Here is an 18,627-nt window from a genome sequence, read left to right as displayed (position 1 = left end):
ATTCTTTGATGCACAAAAGGTTTTAATTTTTTTTTAAGTTTTTAATTTTGATGAAGCCCATTTTATCTATTTTGTTGTTGTTGCTAGTGCTTTTGGTGACACATCTAGGACTCCACTACTAAATCTAAGGTCATGAAGATTCACCTCTATGTTTCTGCTAAGAAACACATACAAAAACTAACTCACAATGGATGAAAGAACTACCCTTATGAGCTAAAACTAAAGAAAACTCTTAGAAGAAAATATAGGGCTGAATTGTTATAGCTTTGAATTTGGCAATGGATTTTTAGATATGACAACAAAATAAGCAAAAAAAGAAAACTAGATAAATTGGATTTGATCAAAATTAAAAACTGGGGCTTCCCTGGTGGCTCAGTCATTGAGAATCTGCCTGCTAATGCAGGGGACACGGGTTCGAGCCCTGGTCTGGGAAGATCCCACATGCTGTGGAGCAACTAGGCCCGTGAGCCACAACTTCTGAGCCTGCGTGTCTGGAACCCGTGCTCCGCAACAAGAGAGGCCGCGATAGTGAGAGGCCCGTGCACCGCGATGAAGAGTGGCCCCCACTTGCCACAACTAGAGAAAGCCCTCGCACAGAAATGAAGACCCAACACAGCCAAAAATAAATAAATTAATTAATTAAAAAAAAAAACTGTTGTGTGTCAAAGGGCATTATCAAGAGAGTGAAAAGACAACCTACAGACTGGGAGAAGATATTTGCAAGCCATATATCTGATACTTTACATAGTATTCAGAATACTACGTAAAGAACTCTTACAACTCAAAAACAAAAAGACAAACAGCCCATTTACAAAAAGGGCAAAAGAACTGAACAGACATCTCTCCAAAGAAGATATACTAAAATCCAATAAGCACACAAAAAGATGTCCAATACCATGAGTGAGTAGGAAAATGCAAATCAAAACCAAAATGAGATAACATTTCACATCCATTAGGATGGCTATTATCAAAACAAACAAACAAACAAACAAAACCCCCAAAAACCTAAAAACAAGTGTTGGTGAGGATGTAGAGAAATTGGAACCCTCGTATATTGCTGGCAGAAGTGTAAAATGGTGAAGCCACATGGTTCCTCAAAAAGTTAAACATAGAATTACCATATGATCCAGCAATCCCACTCTGATGCATATATCCAAGAGAATTTAATGCAAGGACTCAAACAGATACTTGTACATCAATGCTCATAGCAGCACTATTCACAATGGGCAAAAGGTAGAAACAACCCAAGTATTCATAAACAGATAAATGGATAAATAAAATACAGGTACAGGCTATACATACAATGGAATATTATTCAGTCACAAAAAGAAATGAAGTTCTGATATATATATGACACAGATAAATCTTGAAGACGTTCTGCTAAATTAAACAAAAGGGGAAATATTGCATGATTCTACTTATATAAGAAGAATATTTGCCTATTAGAATAGGCAAATTCATAGTAGATTAGAGGTTATCGGAGCTGGGCGAGGGGAAATCGGGAGTTATTGTTTAAAGGTTACAGAGTTTCTGTTTGGGATGATTAAAGAGTTCTGGAAATAGATAATGGTAATGGTTGCAAAACAATGTGAATATACTTAATACCACTGAATTGTACACTTAAAATGGTTATAATGGTAGTGTGTATTTTACAATAAAAAGTAGCAAATGGAAAGAAAATAAGGGAGCAACAATTCGTTTTTTATATGGCTAATTAAAAATGTTATGAAAAGGAAGAAAATGACAGAGTGCCAAACAATGATAATTTTACAGTAAGGTGGAGAACCTGCAACTGCCTGTCCTCAAACTCCTCAGGATATAAAAATCTCAAGGCAGATACACTCAATTAATCTGATTTAGAGGAATTTTAGAAAGAGAAAGATTCCAATGAGCCACTATCATCAGATACCAAAATACTGGATTTCAATATTAAGGCGGTAATGGAAGAAGAAGATTGATATGAAGGCCAAGGTCTCTTGACCCAATTCCTGGCAGGGGACCCAAGACCTTTTACAAATGTGTAAGTCAATGACTGGAGGTCGAGAAGAAATTCTTTTAGGTCTACTGGATACAGGAGCACAGTGTGCAGTACTGCTTAGGGCTGAAAATAAGCCCCTTAGGGATGAGAGAATTAATTCAGGGGGATAAGGGGATGCTACTGTGAAAGGAATAAAAATTAAGGTCTGGGGACTTCCCTGGCGGTCCAGTGGTTAAGACTTCGCCTTCCAATGCAGGGGGTGTGGGTTCGACCCCTGGTCGGGGAACTAAGATCCCACATGCCTCGTGGCCAAAAAACCAAAATATAAAACAGAAGTGATACTGTAACAAATTTAATAAAGACTTTAAAAAAAATAAGGTCTGGTTAAAAGTTGGAATATATGATAAAACAGCATATACTGTGCTATTTCCCTTACCTGAATGTATAACTGATATGGATATAATGTTTGAATGGAAAATCCTCCCCCTACTGGGTAATATGAAGAAAAGAATAACTTGGGTCTTCCCTTCATCCAGTACTCACTGGACATGCAACATGGGAGCCTTTAGAATTAACCTAAGCCAACTCAGCTAGAAAACTGGAAACATTATTGGATACCTGGAAGGCAGTACTGCCCTGAATAAAGAAATGTCATATGCAGATATATTAGTGTCCATAAATTCACTGTACTAGCCCAGTGGCCAATAAGGAAGGCTAATGAACCAGGTCACTAACAGCAGACACAGACTCAGCTGTCCCCAATACACTCCACACTATTCAACTGATACCACAAGCTAAAGGAGACTGGTATCCTGTATTGATCAGGTTAATGTATTTTCCTCATTATCAATCACCAGTAAGAACCTACAACAACTTGCATTCATGTAGAATGGCTTCCAATATACATTTACAGTATTATTTCATGCCAGAAAGCATTCCAACAAGAAGGGCAATGCCCAAAGGAGTTCCATCATAAAATGGAAATGCACTATATGGAGTATGTGACCAGGGGATCCATGGGACAGACTCATCATCTTTATGAGCCTTTTTTCCTTAGATCCTTCCTTTTGACCAACTGCCCAAGGATGCCAGGCAATTCGTCTGGTTCACAGATGGTAGTTCAGAACTAAAGGCAATTCTGTATGGAAAGCAGATATTGAGTCCAGCAGAAGGTAAAATCCTTATCAAAGAACAAGTTGGTCCACTGAGCTGAATTACATGCTGTATTCCTAGCCATGATAGAAGAAATGGACACAAATAAAAGCCTCACCATTTGGGTAAATACTGACTCCGATGCACGTGAAATTGGCCTAACAATCGGCCATAAACAACTGAATAAGATTCCCACATGTGGGCCACCACTCTATATAAATCTCTACGGAAACTCTGAGGGTAAAACAAAGTAGGCCATGTTGATGCTCACCAAAGAAACCCTATGCCAGGGTTTGAAGGTGATTGGAATCAACTAGTTGATGGCCTAATTTTATCTCCTGAAATGTCAACAAAGGTCCATGAAATGCGTGGACATGGAGGAACTCAGGCCAGGCAGATGCACTGGACAATGACATAGATCACTGGCTCCTACCGAAGCTCAAATTGTTAATAAGAATTCTCCTTCTTGGAACAGTACAGTTCCATTTTTCTGTATTTATCCAATCTGTCCCCTTATAATTGGGAATGGACTAGCACAGTGGCTGGACCAGAAAATTCTACTTTAGCGGGGAAAGGTATGGGTTAAAATTAATGATAAATGGAAAGGCAAGGTTGTTGCTGAGGGAAAGGGAGCCAATAAATGAGTGCCACAAAAGGGAAAATCTAACAATTTTGGTGCCTCAAGAGATGCTTAAAGCAAGAGAATATTTCTCTTAGCCTTGACTCAGAAGCTCTTGGGTGAAGGGCTCTGATGAAATCTCTTCCTCTTTTGTTTTTGGTTTTCTTTTTGCGGTACGCGGGCCTCTCACCGCTGTGGCCTCTCCCGTTGCGGAGCACAGGCTCCGGACACGCAGGCTCAGCGGCCATGGCTCACGGGCCTAGCTGCTCTGCGGCACGTGGGATCTTCCCGGACCAGGGCACGAACCCATGTCCCCTGCATTGGCAGGCAGTCTTCCTCTTTTGAAGAGCCAAAACGAGAGCTAGACAATAGCCAACCTAACAAACACACTTCCCAGAGTGATATATGTCCTCAAAATGGATGAAGAGATGGGAGCTCTGTGTTTGACTACGTGAAACAATATAAATGTAGCTAGTTTTTTTGATTCTCATTTCATAGGATAGATCTATTATAGAGGACCTGCGTTGGGAAGAAACCTGTGGGCATATTTAACAGGCTGAACCTGAAAAACACTGATTAATAATAATCTAAATGGACATTATGTAGCCATTAATTGTGATGATGGTTTAAAAAAGGTACCACAATGTGATAGTAGAATGGCATCTACTACATGTCCCATCTGTCATAATAACATTATGTGTAAAAATAGCTATTTGCCCTTTTATTGTGGATGAACAGGCATGAAGAGGAGGAGGGACATTTGGGACACTTGGATCACTGACAAAGAAAAAGTTAAAACTTAGGGGGCCTACATTCCTGAGAATTTTGGAATTTGCTGTGGTTGGTTATGGGAAGCGCTACAGAAAACTCAAACCAAAGTCTGTTTAGGAGTAGACCAAAGTCAATTCATATGATCTAGGCCTGGAGGAATTACCATTCTGGGGGTACCAAATTTATTTCCTAATTGTACTAAAGCAGTTAGTACTCAATGGCAACATGTCTGGTGTTGGCCCACTTGAAATGAGAGCCTTAGAGGAATTAGGAGCTGGGCTATGAGTAACTAGCCAGGCAGATTTGCTTTTAATGAGGAAAGACCTACAAATGAAAAAGACCTACTAACATGAATAGGGTGCCTTGAAGGCATCCTATTCCAGGAGTAAAGACAAAAGTGGCAAGATACTTGAAGTAATAACACAGTGCTCACAAAATGGATCTTTTAATTACAGCATACACTAAGACAACATGCCCAAATCAATCCAGCAATGAGAAGGGAACAAGCTTACGTGTTAATATAAGCTAGGTTAATAGATACCTTAATTCAAATGGAGTCCAAGGCATCCCAAGCCCTATGGCCAGGAATTCCCATAGCAGAAATCCAGGGTATGAATTTGTGGGAGACTTATGGGCCCTGTAGTCTACGGAAAATATTAACTAGAGGATGCAACCTGTCGAGGTGCTCTTTACCAGCTTCAGCACCTCAAATGAGGGCTAACCATTCTTTCCCTATAGTGTAGTTTGTGAGTACTGGACAAACTTTAAATATTATAGTGCTTCCTGTGGTAGATAAATGGGTTCTGTTGCAGGACTCTTCTCACTGGGCACCAGTATCTGTCAAACCATGTAACCTGAGAGAAGAAATCTGGCTATGTACTCGAGATGTTCTGAATCCTGAAAAAACAGATATGGTCTCTGATTTATACTCCTGTGAGGAATAATACATGGTATATGGGAAAAGGTAGATTGGGTAGGGAGGGACAAATTGATAACACCACTATTTTGTCTGATTTATAGTGTAACTACAGTGGTATTGTTATAAGGTATAATATGGAGTCATAAGTAAAATTAACACTGTAGATACTAATAGTGATCTAATATAATGGGAGATTGAGTTAAAGCCTTCTCAGGATCTTATTCCCTATGCAGCAGAACTGGTCTGATGAATACTTACAGCTGATTAATGAAAGATTATGATTCTTAATAATTCATACAATATATGCCAAAAAGAACAGAGAGCTATAGCTCTGAGAAGCAAAAGAATTGTACGGTTAGTACAAAAACATGAGAAAGTACAAGTAGAAGGTTCAGCTGTCTGTTTAAATCTATACCAACCCCATATTTTGTAGATATTGTAAATGGATTCAGCATGTGCACTTTGATTGTCTATCTCATTGTATGACATTGTAAGGCAAGTAACTGTTATCAAACTAAGGATTTATTTTATTAGAAAAAGCCTTGACAATGGGTCGGGGGGTGTGAACTGTTAATTCCTAGAATTAGCTTGAGCTGTTTTGCTAAATTTCTGCATGGCACTACTTTGGTCAAGGCATGGCATGAAACATACTAATTAAAAGTGTTGTGAGGGCAATAAGCAAGTGAAAAGATGCTCAATATCACTAACCATTAGGGAAATGCAAATCAAAACCACAATCAACTCAGCCATAAAAAAGAAATAATTCTGCCATTTGCAGCAACATGGATGGACTTGGAAGGTATTAATTATGCTAACTGAAATAAGTCAAAGACAAATACTGTATGATATCACTTATATGTGGAATCTAATAAATACAACAAATTAGTGAATATAACAAAAAGGAAGCAGATTCATAGATACAGAGAACAAACTAGTGGTTACTATTGGGGAGAGAGAGGGAAGGGGGCAATATAGGGATCGGGGAGTAGGGGGTACAAACTACTGGGTGTAAGACAGGCTACAAGGGTGTATTGTACAACATGGGAATATAGCCAATATTTTGTAATAACTATAAATGGAGTATAACCTTTAAAAACTGTATTAAAAAAACACAGATACCCCTTCATACCCATTAGGATTGCTATTATTAAAAAAAAAAAAAAGGGCTTCCCTGGTGGCACAGTGGTTGAGAGTCCGCCTGCCAATGCAGGGGACGCGGGTTCGTGCCCTGGTCCGGGAAGATCCCACGTGCCGCAGAGCGGCTGGGCCCGTGAGCCATGGCTGCTGAGCCTGCGCATCTGGAGCCTGTGCTCCGCAACGGGAGAGGCCACAACAGTGAGAGGCCCGCGTACCAGAATGTCATAGATATGGAGAAATTAGAACCCTTATGAATTGCTGAACACAGTATGGTGGTTCCTCAAAAAATTAAACAAAGAATTAACATTTGATCCAGCAATTCCACTTCTGGGTATATATTCAAAATAAATGAAAGTCAGGTCTTAACCAGATATTTTTACTGCAACGTTCACAGCAGAATTATTCACAACAGCCTAAAGATGACCATCAACGGATGAATGGATAACAAAACACTGTATATACATACAATGGAATATTATTTAGTCTTAAAGAGAAAGGAAATTCTAATATATGCTACAACATGGATGAATCCTGAAGACATTATGATAAGTGAAATAAGTTAGAAACAAAAGGACAAATATTGTATGACTACACTTATATGAGTTGCCTAGAGTAGTCAAATTCATAGAGACAGAAAGTAGAACAGTGGTTACTAGGGGCTACAAGAAGGGGGAATGAGGAGTTACTCCCTACTGGGCACAGAGTTTCAGCATGAAATCACAAAAAAGTTCTTGAGATGTACAGTCATGGTGATTGTACAACAATGTGAAAGTATTTAATGACACCAAACTGTACACTCAAAATGGCTAAAATGGTAAATTTTATTTTATTATATATTTGTTTATTTATTTATTTATTTCACCACAATAAAAACAAAGTATTGCAAGAAATTTCAGGTCAGTACAGTTTGTATCAGCCTGTCAGTACTGATAACAGTGAGATTAAAGGTTTATACTTGGTCTCTGTGAGAGCTCTGTTACCTAGCAGGAATATGCCAATGAGACCAAAACGCAAAAATCCCTAGCTGAGATTCTATCTGGGGCTCCCTGGTTCCCAGGTGTTCTATACATGCATCTGTGGTTCCTGAGCCACAGAGAAAATGCACCTTGCCTGGTCCTTACTGAGGGAGGACAATAGGAGTGTGCACCCAGCTTCTCTGGACCTGGCTGTGAGACAGCCATTGGGTGTGACAGGTATTCTTACATTAATGCTGTTGCTATACTGTACCCTTCTCCTGTAATAAACTGCAGATTTGTAAGCACTGTCATTTTAGGTCCTACGAATCTTCTTTAACAAACTCTAACTGCTGCTATTATTGTAGATATGGTAAGGAAAGGAAATAAAATGAATTAATTTACATTGTTGCAAGGAGAAACAACTAAGATCATGGGTAAAAGATACAAGAGGGATATTTGATATGCCTTGCAAGGTACTGAGCAAGTCTCTAGACATATTCAGTAAACATCAAAGCAGAAGCTAAATGTCCATGTGCCATGAGATTACTACATTGGGTACACAACCTCAAGGTGCCCACTGAACCCTAAGAGCTGAGATTTTTTAACTTGGAAAGAACTTTTTCAGTAGGAGCCATACCTGTGATGTCAGCTTCCCAGCAATCTGCATTCGTTCAATTTCTGCAGGAGATTTGATCAGCCTGAGATGCTGTACCAGCTGCTGCACAGCCCGAACCTTGTTCTTGCTCCTGGCTTTGACCTCTGCCAGCTGCTGCATGTAGTCACAGTGGAGCTGAATGTGAGGGGGCCTCATCCAGTCATACCACAGTGTATGTGTCTCAGCTTAAAACAGATTTAAAATAAAACAGCAACAAGAAATACCACCTGTCATAATGACTTGAACAAGAGTCAAAACTATAAAATATGTAGTACAGAACTCTAAAGGGTTGAACACAAACTCTCAGGACCGAAGTAATTGAAGGATTGGATCGTAAATCATTGGAAAGACCATTCCCTGAAAATAGCAAGATATTCTGAGACTGAACACACAGCTTTTTCTGCCCTCAAACTTCAGTGCTTTTAATGAAGATGATAGATGAGACTAAAGCTTTACGCAAGCTTTTATTTTATTATTTATTAACTGTTAAAGAACAATTACGACAATTGTTCTCCACACAACTGAGCTAGAGGCATCATTGAATAACTAAACACAAAAGGACAGAAAAAAGTACTCAGCTCGTGACCTTATGGTTAAAAGTGTTCCATCCCTTACAAACAATCTCAGTATTGGTGAAAGGAGCTCTCATAGTTGATAATACATGCTAATCCACACTTACCCAGGAAATCCTTCCTTTTCCATCTGCCATGTATTCTCATTACAGACAACCACAGTTCACCATTTCACTATAGAGATCCAAGGAAATGGTCAATTTTTGCCTGAGATATAAGATGAGGCTCATTATGAAAATTTTTTCCACTTACATCAGGTCTCTATTTGTTCCTTTCTTTTTTTTCTGACAGAAACCTATGAGTAGGGGCTTCCCTGGTGGCGCAGTGGTTAAGAATCCACCTGCCAATGCAGGGGACACAGGTTTGAGCCCTGGTCCGGGAAGACCTCACATGCCACGAAGCAACTAAGCCCGTGCGCCACAACTACTGAGCCTGCGCTCTAGAGCCCGTGAGCCACAACTACTGAGCCCACGTGCCACAACTACTGGAGCCCACGTACCTACAGCCCGTGCTCTGCAACAAGAGAAGCCACCAAAATGAGAAGCCCACGCACCGCAACAAAGAGTAGCCCCCGCTTGACGCAACTAAAGAAAGCCCGTGCGCAGCAACAAAGACCCAACACAGCCAAAAATAAATAAATAAATAAAATAATAGTAATAATAAAAAAGAAACCTATGAGTAGTAGTGACGACAATCTAAGTCTGAAGGTTTGTTTGTATGTTTCATACAATGGACTTTGGGACCGAAGAGGGAAAAAATCCTAAAAATTTTGATCGGATATGTATTAGTGGTACAATCTCCTAAATATTTTCACTTTAAAATAAAAGTGATTTTAAATGTAGATTACATGTAAAACTCTAATTTTATTTTCAATAGAAATTTAATTGTTGTAATTTTTAAAAAGTAAAACAACCATGACCACCTGCTGTCAGCTTATAAAATCACAGACCAACCTTTTTAGGTTTTTAAACTTTCAATCTAAGATCACTGGAAACAATTTTGAAATTCTCTTTTAGAGACTGACTTCAGAAATGTTTATAAACCTTACAAGAATATCAGACTAAAATTTTACGATCATACATTATTTTGTCTAAAATCAAGTATTTTCCAACTTGATCATCTATCTTATTTATCAAATTCGGCTCTAAGTGACTTTTGGACACTTCAAAAAATAAAATGCTTACTAGAGCTGTAGATTTGTAAGAATCACTAAGGATAGTTTATAATGCAGTGTACATTCTGAAAAGTTCCAGAAAAGGAATCCCAAAACATTCTGAGTGATCATAATTTCACTAGAATAAGAGTAGAGAAAGTGACTATTTCAAGGGGCATGAATTCAACTGTGTACACGAACCACCTGAGAATCTTGTTAAAATGCAGATACTGATTTAGTATGTATGGAGTGGGGGCTGCAGATTTTACATTTCCAGTATCTATTATGCATTTGTAATTTTATAATGCATCACCAGGTGATTCTGATGCTGGTGATGAATAAATCATTCTTTGAGAATACTGCCCTTTTTTGGAAGAATTGGCAAAAGCAGTAAGATAAGTAGTAATCAAAGGTCAATAGACTGGTCAGTAATCTTGAAAAGCAGCCCATGCTCATCCTCCACTTTAAAATCTTCTGTCTGGGATTTCAAACTAGAACAGTTAAAAGTCTCTGTGAATGAATAATCCAATGAAGATTTAGCAAATGAATAAATGAAATCTTTAAAGTCTTGTGGAAAAGATTTATATTCTTTTTTTTTTTTTTTTTTTTTTTTTTTGTGGTACGTGGGCCTCTCACTGTTGTGGCCTCTCCCGTTGTGGAGCACAGGCTCTGGACGCGCAGGCTCAGCGGCCAAGGCTCACGGGCCCAGCCGCTCCGCGGCATGTGGGATCTTCCCGGACCAGGGCACGAATCTGTGTCCCCTGCATCGGCAGGTGGACTCTCAACCACTATGCCACCAGGGAAGCCCAAGATTCATATTCTTTTCATGGTGCCCAGGGCAATGCTGCTATGATAATTATTTTAGGAAATGAAGAACTTTGTCTAAACAGGCAAGGAAGGTCTTAGTCCCAATCTGGCCTGTGATTTGACTTCTGCTCCCATTTGTTACCTTTCAGTTTTGGTACAAGATGTTGAAATTCTTCCAGCGTATAGGCTTCATCCACTCCAGTTAGAGCTATTGCTCCATCAGTACCAGATCGGGGGCCATCCCAAAGTTCTCGACTGGGATCTCTCTGAGGCACAAAAAGTATGGCCTTGTGTGCTGGTAACTGCTTGCCGGGGAGGCTCTGAAGGACCAGAATGCTATCAGGCTCTTGGAATCCACACAGGTACAGGAAATTGTTGTCTTGGTGGAAAGTATAGGGGATATCATTGCTCATATAGTATGTAGGGTTGGACAGCAGTACCACTGTGTGGTCTGTACCACTCTGCCCTTGTGCTTCCTTGTGGATCAGAGATAACAGTTTGTGTCTGCGAAGTGCATATTCCACCTGGGATAGTCCTGGCGTCACCTCCCCTAGAAATGACAAATAACAGTGATGCTTTGCATTTCTATAGTGCCAAAGTACTTAAGATAGTTCAATATTAGATGGAGACACCCAAGTTCATTTCTTCAATTTATGCCCAATCTCCTTATAGCACACGGCAAATTAAGGAGATAACCCAGGTTTCAAATTTCTATTCCATTGCAAAAATTTGGAAGAAATGATAATTGCATGTGGTCCTGCCTGAAAACTGGGATCATGACACCTTAAGATCTTTTCCAGCTCTTTGGTTCATTCTTTTACTCATTCAATCAAATATTTACTAAACATTATTATATGGAAGGCATTGTTAGGCAAATAATCCAAGTTGTCGTGAAGTTTCAATATACAAGGTGAGGAGAAGGACCACATTTTCTGTGTAACACTTCCCCAAAAAAATGTAAGCTCCTCAAAGACATAGATTTTTGTCTGTTTGCTCAACGTTATATTCCCAGGGCCTAGAATAACAACTGGAATATAGTAGGCATTTGATAATTGTCAAATGAGCTATAGTATTTTTAGAGTTTAAGGCCAAAAAGCTTTCCCCAATTTCAAGAGCTAGAATAAATTTCTCCTTCTGAATTTCCAAGGCATAATAATATCTTTCTAACAGGGCTTTTCACTGTCTACCTTGTATTAACAGTGAGCTGGGTATACATAACCTCTTTGATGGTCAGAACCATCTTCGTATCCTTCAGAACTCTAGTAATATTATCCACGTCTTGGGGCTGTCATGAGAATCAAATTTGATAAAGCATGTTGTTCTTAAGGATTTGAAGACATCCTAGAAAATCTTTTGAAAGCTATGGATGTATTCTGTTTACTAAACGGCATGTAGGCACATACAAACATTTTTTTTAAATTTATTTAATTTATTTTATTTTTGGCTGCGTTGGGTCTTCGTTGCTGCACGTGGGCTTTTCTCTAGTTGTGGCGAGCAGCAGGGCTACTCTTCGTTGCGGTGCATGGGCTTCTCATTGTGGTGGCTTCTCTTGTTGAGGAGCATGGGCTCCAGGCACGCGGGTCTCAGTAGTTGCGATACGCGGGCTTAGTTGCTCCACAGCAAGTAGGATCTTCCCGGACCAGGGCTCGAACCAGTGGCCCCTGCATTGGCAGGTGGATTCTTAACCACTCCGCCACCAGGGAAGCCCAAATACAAACTTTTGACATACAATTTCAAGAGTCTCAGATTCCTGTAAGCGCACGCAAAAAACCCGTATTAAGAACCCCTGTGGGACCTCCCTGGTGGTCCAGTGGTTAAGAATCTGCCTTCCAATGCAGGGGATGTGGGTTCGATCCCTGGTTGGGGAACTAAGATCCCACATGCTGCGGGGCAACTAAGCCCACAAGCTGCAACTACTGAGCCTATGCATCACAACTACAGAGCCCATGTGCTCTGAAGCCCGCACGCCACACTAGAGAGAAGCCTGCATGCCGCAAAAAAGATCCTGTGTGCCGCAACTAAGACCCGATGCAGCCAAAAATAAATAAATAAATAAACAAATATATATATATATATAAAGAAACTTTGTTATGAAGTATTATGTGTTAGTTCTTTTTTTAGCTTTTTCTTCTTTTATTTATTATTTATTTTTTAACATCTTTATTGGAGTATAATTGCTTTACAATGTTGTGTTAGTTGCTGCTGTGTAACAAAGTGAATCAGCTATATGTATACATATATCCCCATATCCCCTCCCTCTTGCATCTCCCTCCCACCCTCCCTATCCCACCCCTCTAGGGGGACACAAAGCACTGAGCTGATCTCCCTGAGCTATGCAGCTGCTTCCCACTGGCTATCTATTTTACATTTGGTAGTGTATATATGTCAATGCTACTCTCTCACTTCGTCCCAGCTTACCCTTCCCCCTCTCTGTGTCCTCAAGTCCATTCTCTACGTCTGTGTCTTTATTCCTGTCCTGCCCCTAGGTCCTTCAGAGCCTTTTTTTTTTAGATTCCATATATATGTGTTAGCATACGGTATTTGTTTTTCTCTTTCTGACTTACTTCACTCTGTATGACAGTCTCTAGGTCCATCCACCTCACTGCAAATAACTCAATTTCGTTTCTTTTTATGGCTGAGTAATATTCCATTGTGTATATGTGCCACATCTTCTTTATCCATTCATCTATTAATGGACAACTAGGTTGCTTCCATGTCCTGGCTATTGTAATATGTGTTAGTTCTTTTTTTTTTTTTTAATTTATTTATTTATTTTTGGCTGCACTGGGTCTTCGCTGCTGCGTGCAGGCCCTCTCTAGTTGCGGAGAGCGGGGGCCACTCTACCCTGCGGTGCGCGGGCTTCTCATCACGGTGGCCTCTCCTGCTGCAGAGCACAGGCTCCAGGCGCGCAGGCTCAGCAGCCGTGGCATGGAGGCTCAGCAGCTGTGGCTCACAGGCTCCAGAGCACAGGCTCAGTAGTTGTGGCGCATGGGCTTGCTCTGCAGCATGTGGGATCCTCCCGGACCAGGGCTCGAACCCGTGTCCCCTGCCTTGGCAGGCAGACTCTCAACCACTGCGCCACCAGGGAAGTCCCTAGTTTTTAATACTAGTACCTAACAGACTGCCTGGCTGCTAGCCCAGTGATGACTGGGTGAACGCTTCACTTCTGAAATGGAAATTATGCCTGCTTTCACTTTAGGTTCCCAAACAAAAGAACTACTAAAACAATTACTCACAAAAGCTGTATCCCTAAGCCTACACTTAACAATAATAATAGTAAAACAATATCTAATGCTTATTGAACGCTTACTACGTGTCTGTACTATTCTAATTATTTACATGTATCAACTTATTTTATCTTTACAATGACTCTATGATGTGGGGAACTATTATTATTCCCTGTGGTAGCCAGTCTCCACATGCAAGTATGGGAAGATAGCCATGAAACACTGCTGTGTAAGAAAGTTAAATAAGAAGATGGACAATATGTTTTCATTATGTTTAAAAAAAACGGAGAGAGAAAAAAGAATTTAGAAAAGAATCAGCATTTTTATAGTGGTAACCTATGGAGAGTGACATAAACTGAAATTTTCTATTTAACATGATTTATTATATTATTTGAATTCTGTTTCAATGAGTATATACTCTTATAATTAAAGTCCCAAATAAAGAGAAAAACAGGTTAAAAAAGGGAAACCATGGACAGTCCACTCCATACTCATAACCTACAATGGTTCTTTATCGTCTGTCAGATCAAATTCATACTCTTAAGCCACTTTAACATTTACATTTAAATGTAACATTTTAATGTTCTCTACCAGGTGACTTCAACTTATCTGGCCAACTTTTTTTGGTAACAGCTTTACTGAGATATTTTCATACCATACAATTCGCCCACTTACAAGTGTACAATTCAATAATTTTTGGTATATTCACAGATTTGTGCAACCATTATCCTAAACAATTTTAGAATATTTCATTACTCCAAAAAGAAATCCCATGCCAATCAATAGTCACTCCCTGTTTCCTCCGAATCCAATCCAGCCCTTGACAACCACTCATCTATTTTTTGCCTCTCTGGGTTTGTCTATAGTACAGATTTCATATAAATGAAATCACACAAGATGTGGTCTTTGGTGACTTGGCCAACTTTTTTCTTATCATTCCCCCAATTATTCTGAAGTTAATTCCTTCTATATCTTACATAAATCCAACCTGTTACCTTGCTTACAATGTGTCCCCTTTCTAAAATTTCTTCTCCCTCCAAAGCAATTCCACTCAAGACTTGGAGCTCAATATATGTTTGTTTTTAGACCCTTCTGATTCAAAAGGCTTTCTTGATTAGCCCAGATCATGTTGATTTGTTCCTTTGAATTACATTTTTTTTAAAGTCAACTATTTCATTTTCATATATACATCTTATAGTTGTGTATAAATGTAATCATACCATACTCTTTCAATAGTTAAACACTTTTCCCCCATTTCTTCATTGTTTGAGACCTCACTCCCCTTCCTTCTACCCACATTAGAACCACCCCCATATTTGTAATTTAGTATGTATCCTTTCCTATTTTTCTCAATACTCATATAATCACATATACATATACCTGCATTTAGGGTTTTTTGAGTCACTAGTGTTTTACAAAAATGGGATACCACACAGTCTTGTGTTTATGTTGCCTTTCTAACACAACAATACCTCATAGAAGCCCCTCCCACCAACTCATTTAGCATAGCTTCAACTCATTCTGCTTGATGTCTCCATATTATTTCTTGGGGGAATGTATCATAACTTCCTGATCCATTTCCATACTGGTGGGCATTCATATTATTTTCAGCTTTTTGCTGCAATAATGAACATCTTTGTACTTATATACATAGGGTACTTTTAAATGCCCTATGTACTGTTGCTTTTATTTCTGTGGGATAGTCCCAGGAGAGAAATTAGTGGATCAAAGTCCTTCGAGTTTTCTTAGTACTCATGTTCAGTACATGCAACTCAGCTGTTTATGATTACTTTGGAACTGTCTAGTTGTTTTACCTATGCATAGTTTATCTCTCCAGAAAATTCTGTAGTTGTATCCCATTAATAATTTTTTATTTAACTTTTATTTACCTACAATAGAAAAATTTACATTTTTATTAACGAAATTGGTAAGAAACAAAAGAGATAAATAAGAGAGGGCCTTATAGGCCAGGCAAAGCAACAGAGTTGGCCCTAGAAAACCTCACATCACATTTCTTTCTCTGAGGATTGAGTTGGCTAAGAGTCCCCTAGGGCTCTAGGGCAGAATATTGAACTTTGTACCAGAGCCCAAGAACAGCTTAACTATTTATCTCCCTGATAATTATGCATGTTAAGTCTGCCACTGTTACTCAATATTGGAAATTTCCTAATTTACCCAAGTAGCAAATACTCTTTTCTAAAAGCAGAGGCTAGTTATAACTGGTGGATTATCCAACTTTTCCTTTTTGTCATTTTACTTGGTCCCTATCCTGTGCTTTGCTTTTGGTCATTTCCCAGCTATGGTCCATGTAATAAAACTAAACTTAAAAAATCAATTCATTGTGTTTTTAAAAAAACTTTGGAAATAAGAAGAAAATTCACAATATTAATGATCTTAATTAATCAATGTGTTATCTCTCATTTTCATTAATAACAGAATATACATATATGTATATTAGGAAGTAACTTCTGAAAAAAAGATAAAATTATTTAAAAATCAAAGCAGGATTGCAAAACCATCTTTTTCGCCCTTCAAAGCATTCCTCGTTCTGAATCTAATTCATACAAATGACTATATGAGAAATATTTATTTAAAACACTGACTACATTTTCCCAAGCTTAGTAATTGTAAACACTACAGAGTGACCATTAACTATATGCTTCCAAACTTTTGAAATTTCAAAGAACTCTTCGTCACAACAGAAAAATTATCTAAGGAAGAACACACCTTATCAACTGAAGGAGGAAAAAAAAATGTGATAAAGCAATGAACTTCAACCCTAGAGGTAAACCTGGCAGTTGTTATGGCCTTTGATCATAGAGCTAACCATTATAGTCAATCTAGCCTGACTTTCTTCAGATAAAACTGTATCTGAATAGACATTCTGGTAACTTTGTCAAATTGTAAAGTATTAAGAAGCAAAGTCAGTATTTTATCATGTGGAGTCAATTAAGGATAGAAGGGCTACTCTAACAAGTTATTTAATCAATCAAATGCCTAGATGTCACAATCTGGACTCTGTAAATAGCAAAGTCTCACAATCAATCCTGAGACTGTGCAGCCAAGAAGAAAAGCTCTTCCAGGACATCTAGGATTGGGCCTCTCAAGAGAATAAGAAAAATGTTCTTCATATTTTATCAGCCACGCAGAAAACCCAGAAAGGAAAAGTTTTATGAAGACTGAAAATGGATGGAAAGATGCAAGTCTTTGCTACAATCTAGGTATGTATTTTAATTATTTCCTGAAACTAACTAGGTTAGGATTTTAATGTGGCCTGAAGCAGTGCCCTTGAATTCTGTTTAATATTAGGTAGTTTTTATTGTATATAAGGAAGTAGTGCATAAAATGATCTATTACTATGTAGCTGGAAAATGGGGGTAAAGAAAAAGCTAATAAATATTTCCTTTATAAAGTAAAACACAGACCTCTCTGAAAAAAATGAAATGATCAAATAAATAATTTAAAAATACTCTCAATGGATTTTATTTGCATATACTGAGCAAAACAAGCCAGCCAGAAAGGGTTCATACTGTATGATTCCACTTACATGAAACTCAAGAACAGGCAAAACAATCATGTTGATAGAAACTAGAGCAGTGGTTAAGGATGGAGGTGGGGACTGACTAGAAGGGTATGAGGGGACTTTCTGGGGTGATGGAAATGTTCTATATCTTGAATGGGGTATGGGTTATATTGGTGTACCTTTGTCAAAACTCACTGAATTGCATATTTAAGATCTGTGCAATTCACCTAATGTAAATTTTACCACATTAAAAAAAAAAAAGTACAGCTGGCCCTCCATATCCATAGGTTCTGCATCTGGGGATTCAACCAACCACAGATCAAAAATATTTGGAAAAAAAATTCCAGAGAGTCGCAAAAAGCAAAACTTCAATTTGCTGTGCATGAGCAACCATTTACATAGCATTTACATTGTATTAGGTATTATAAGTAATCTAGAGATGGTTTATAGTATATGGGAGGATGTGCATGGATTGCAGTCATATACTATGCCATTTTATGTAAGGGACTTAAGCATCTGCAGATTTTGGCATCTGAGAGGGTCCTGGAACCAATCCCCTAAGGATACCAAGGGATGACTATACCACTCTCTAAAGCTGAAATAACTTTTACACCTTCAAGACTTCTCTCACTTGAATTTCTTCTTACCAAAAATATTATACCAAAAAAAAGACTTAAAAAAAATTCCCATATAGTATTCTTTGGCATGGGTGTTATGTGCTGTTTTGTGGTTAAGTGTGGACTCAGAATTTTGTTGAGCTAGAATTCTGGCTTAACAACCTACTGGGGAGAGCTACCAAACTGTTCTATGCCTGTGTCCTCATCTGTAAAGTGGAGATAATAATAGCACCCACTTCACAAAGTTGTCAGGAGGATTTAATAAGTTAATGAAATACTTAGAACAGTTAGCACTATATAAATATTAGTTATAATTATTACCACAATAAATAATTTACACTTGAAGAGGTTGTCATCCTGGTAATAACAAGACAGGTAGGATCTTGAAAGAGTAAAATTTATAGGGATGACCATTATCCCTATCAAAGTAATTATAAAGCCCTGAATTATCCGGTTTTCTCACACAATGACAAGGATGAGTTTCAAGTGATTCAGGAGCTTTTTATTATTCAGTTTTTTAGAAGATTCCTGATTCTTTCCT

The 18,627-nt window shown here is 38.6% G+C and overlaps 1 protein-coding gene across 1 annotated transcript in view; it reads right to left on the bottom strand.

The window, feature by feature from the left end:
- Nucleotides 1-18,627, bottom strand: part of XPNPEP3 (X-prolyl aminopeptidase 3) — a gene marked incomplete at both ends in the record, with an annotated part of 59,586 nt that overhangs the window by 26,968 nt on the left and 13,991 nt on the right. The window contains 2 exons of the mRNA XM_079714314.1: nucleotides 8,170-8,372; nucleotides 10,862-11,269. Coding sequence (XP_079570440.1) covers nucleotides 8,170-8,372; nucleotides 10,862-11,269 — 611 coding nt within the window. The remainder of the gene's footprint in view (nucleotides 1-8,169; nucleotides 8,373-10,861; nucleotides 11,270-18,627) is intronic.

Source organism: Hyperoodon ampullatus, assembly GCF_949752795.1.
Source record: "Hyperoodon ampullatus genome assembly, chromosome: 11".
Taxonomy (NCBI): domain Eukaryota; kingdom Metazoa; phylum Chordata; class Mammalia; order Artiodactyla; family Ziphiidae; genus Hyperoodon; species Hyperoodon ampullatus.
This window is presented reverse-complemented; position numbering and strand designations above follow the sequence as displayed.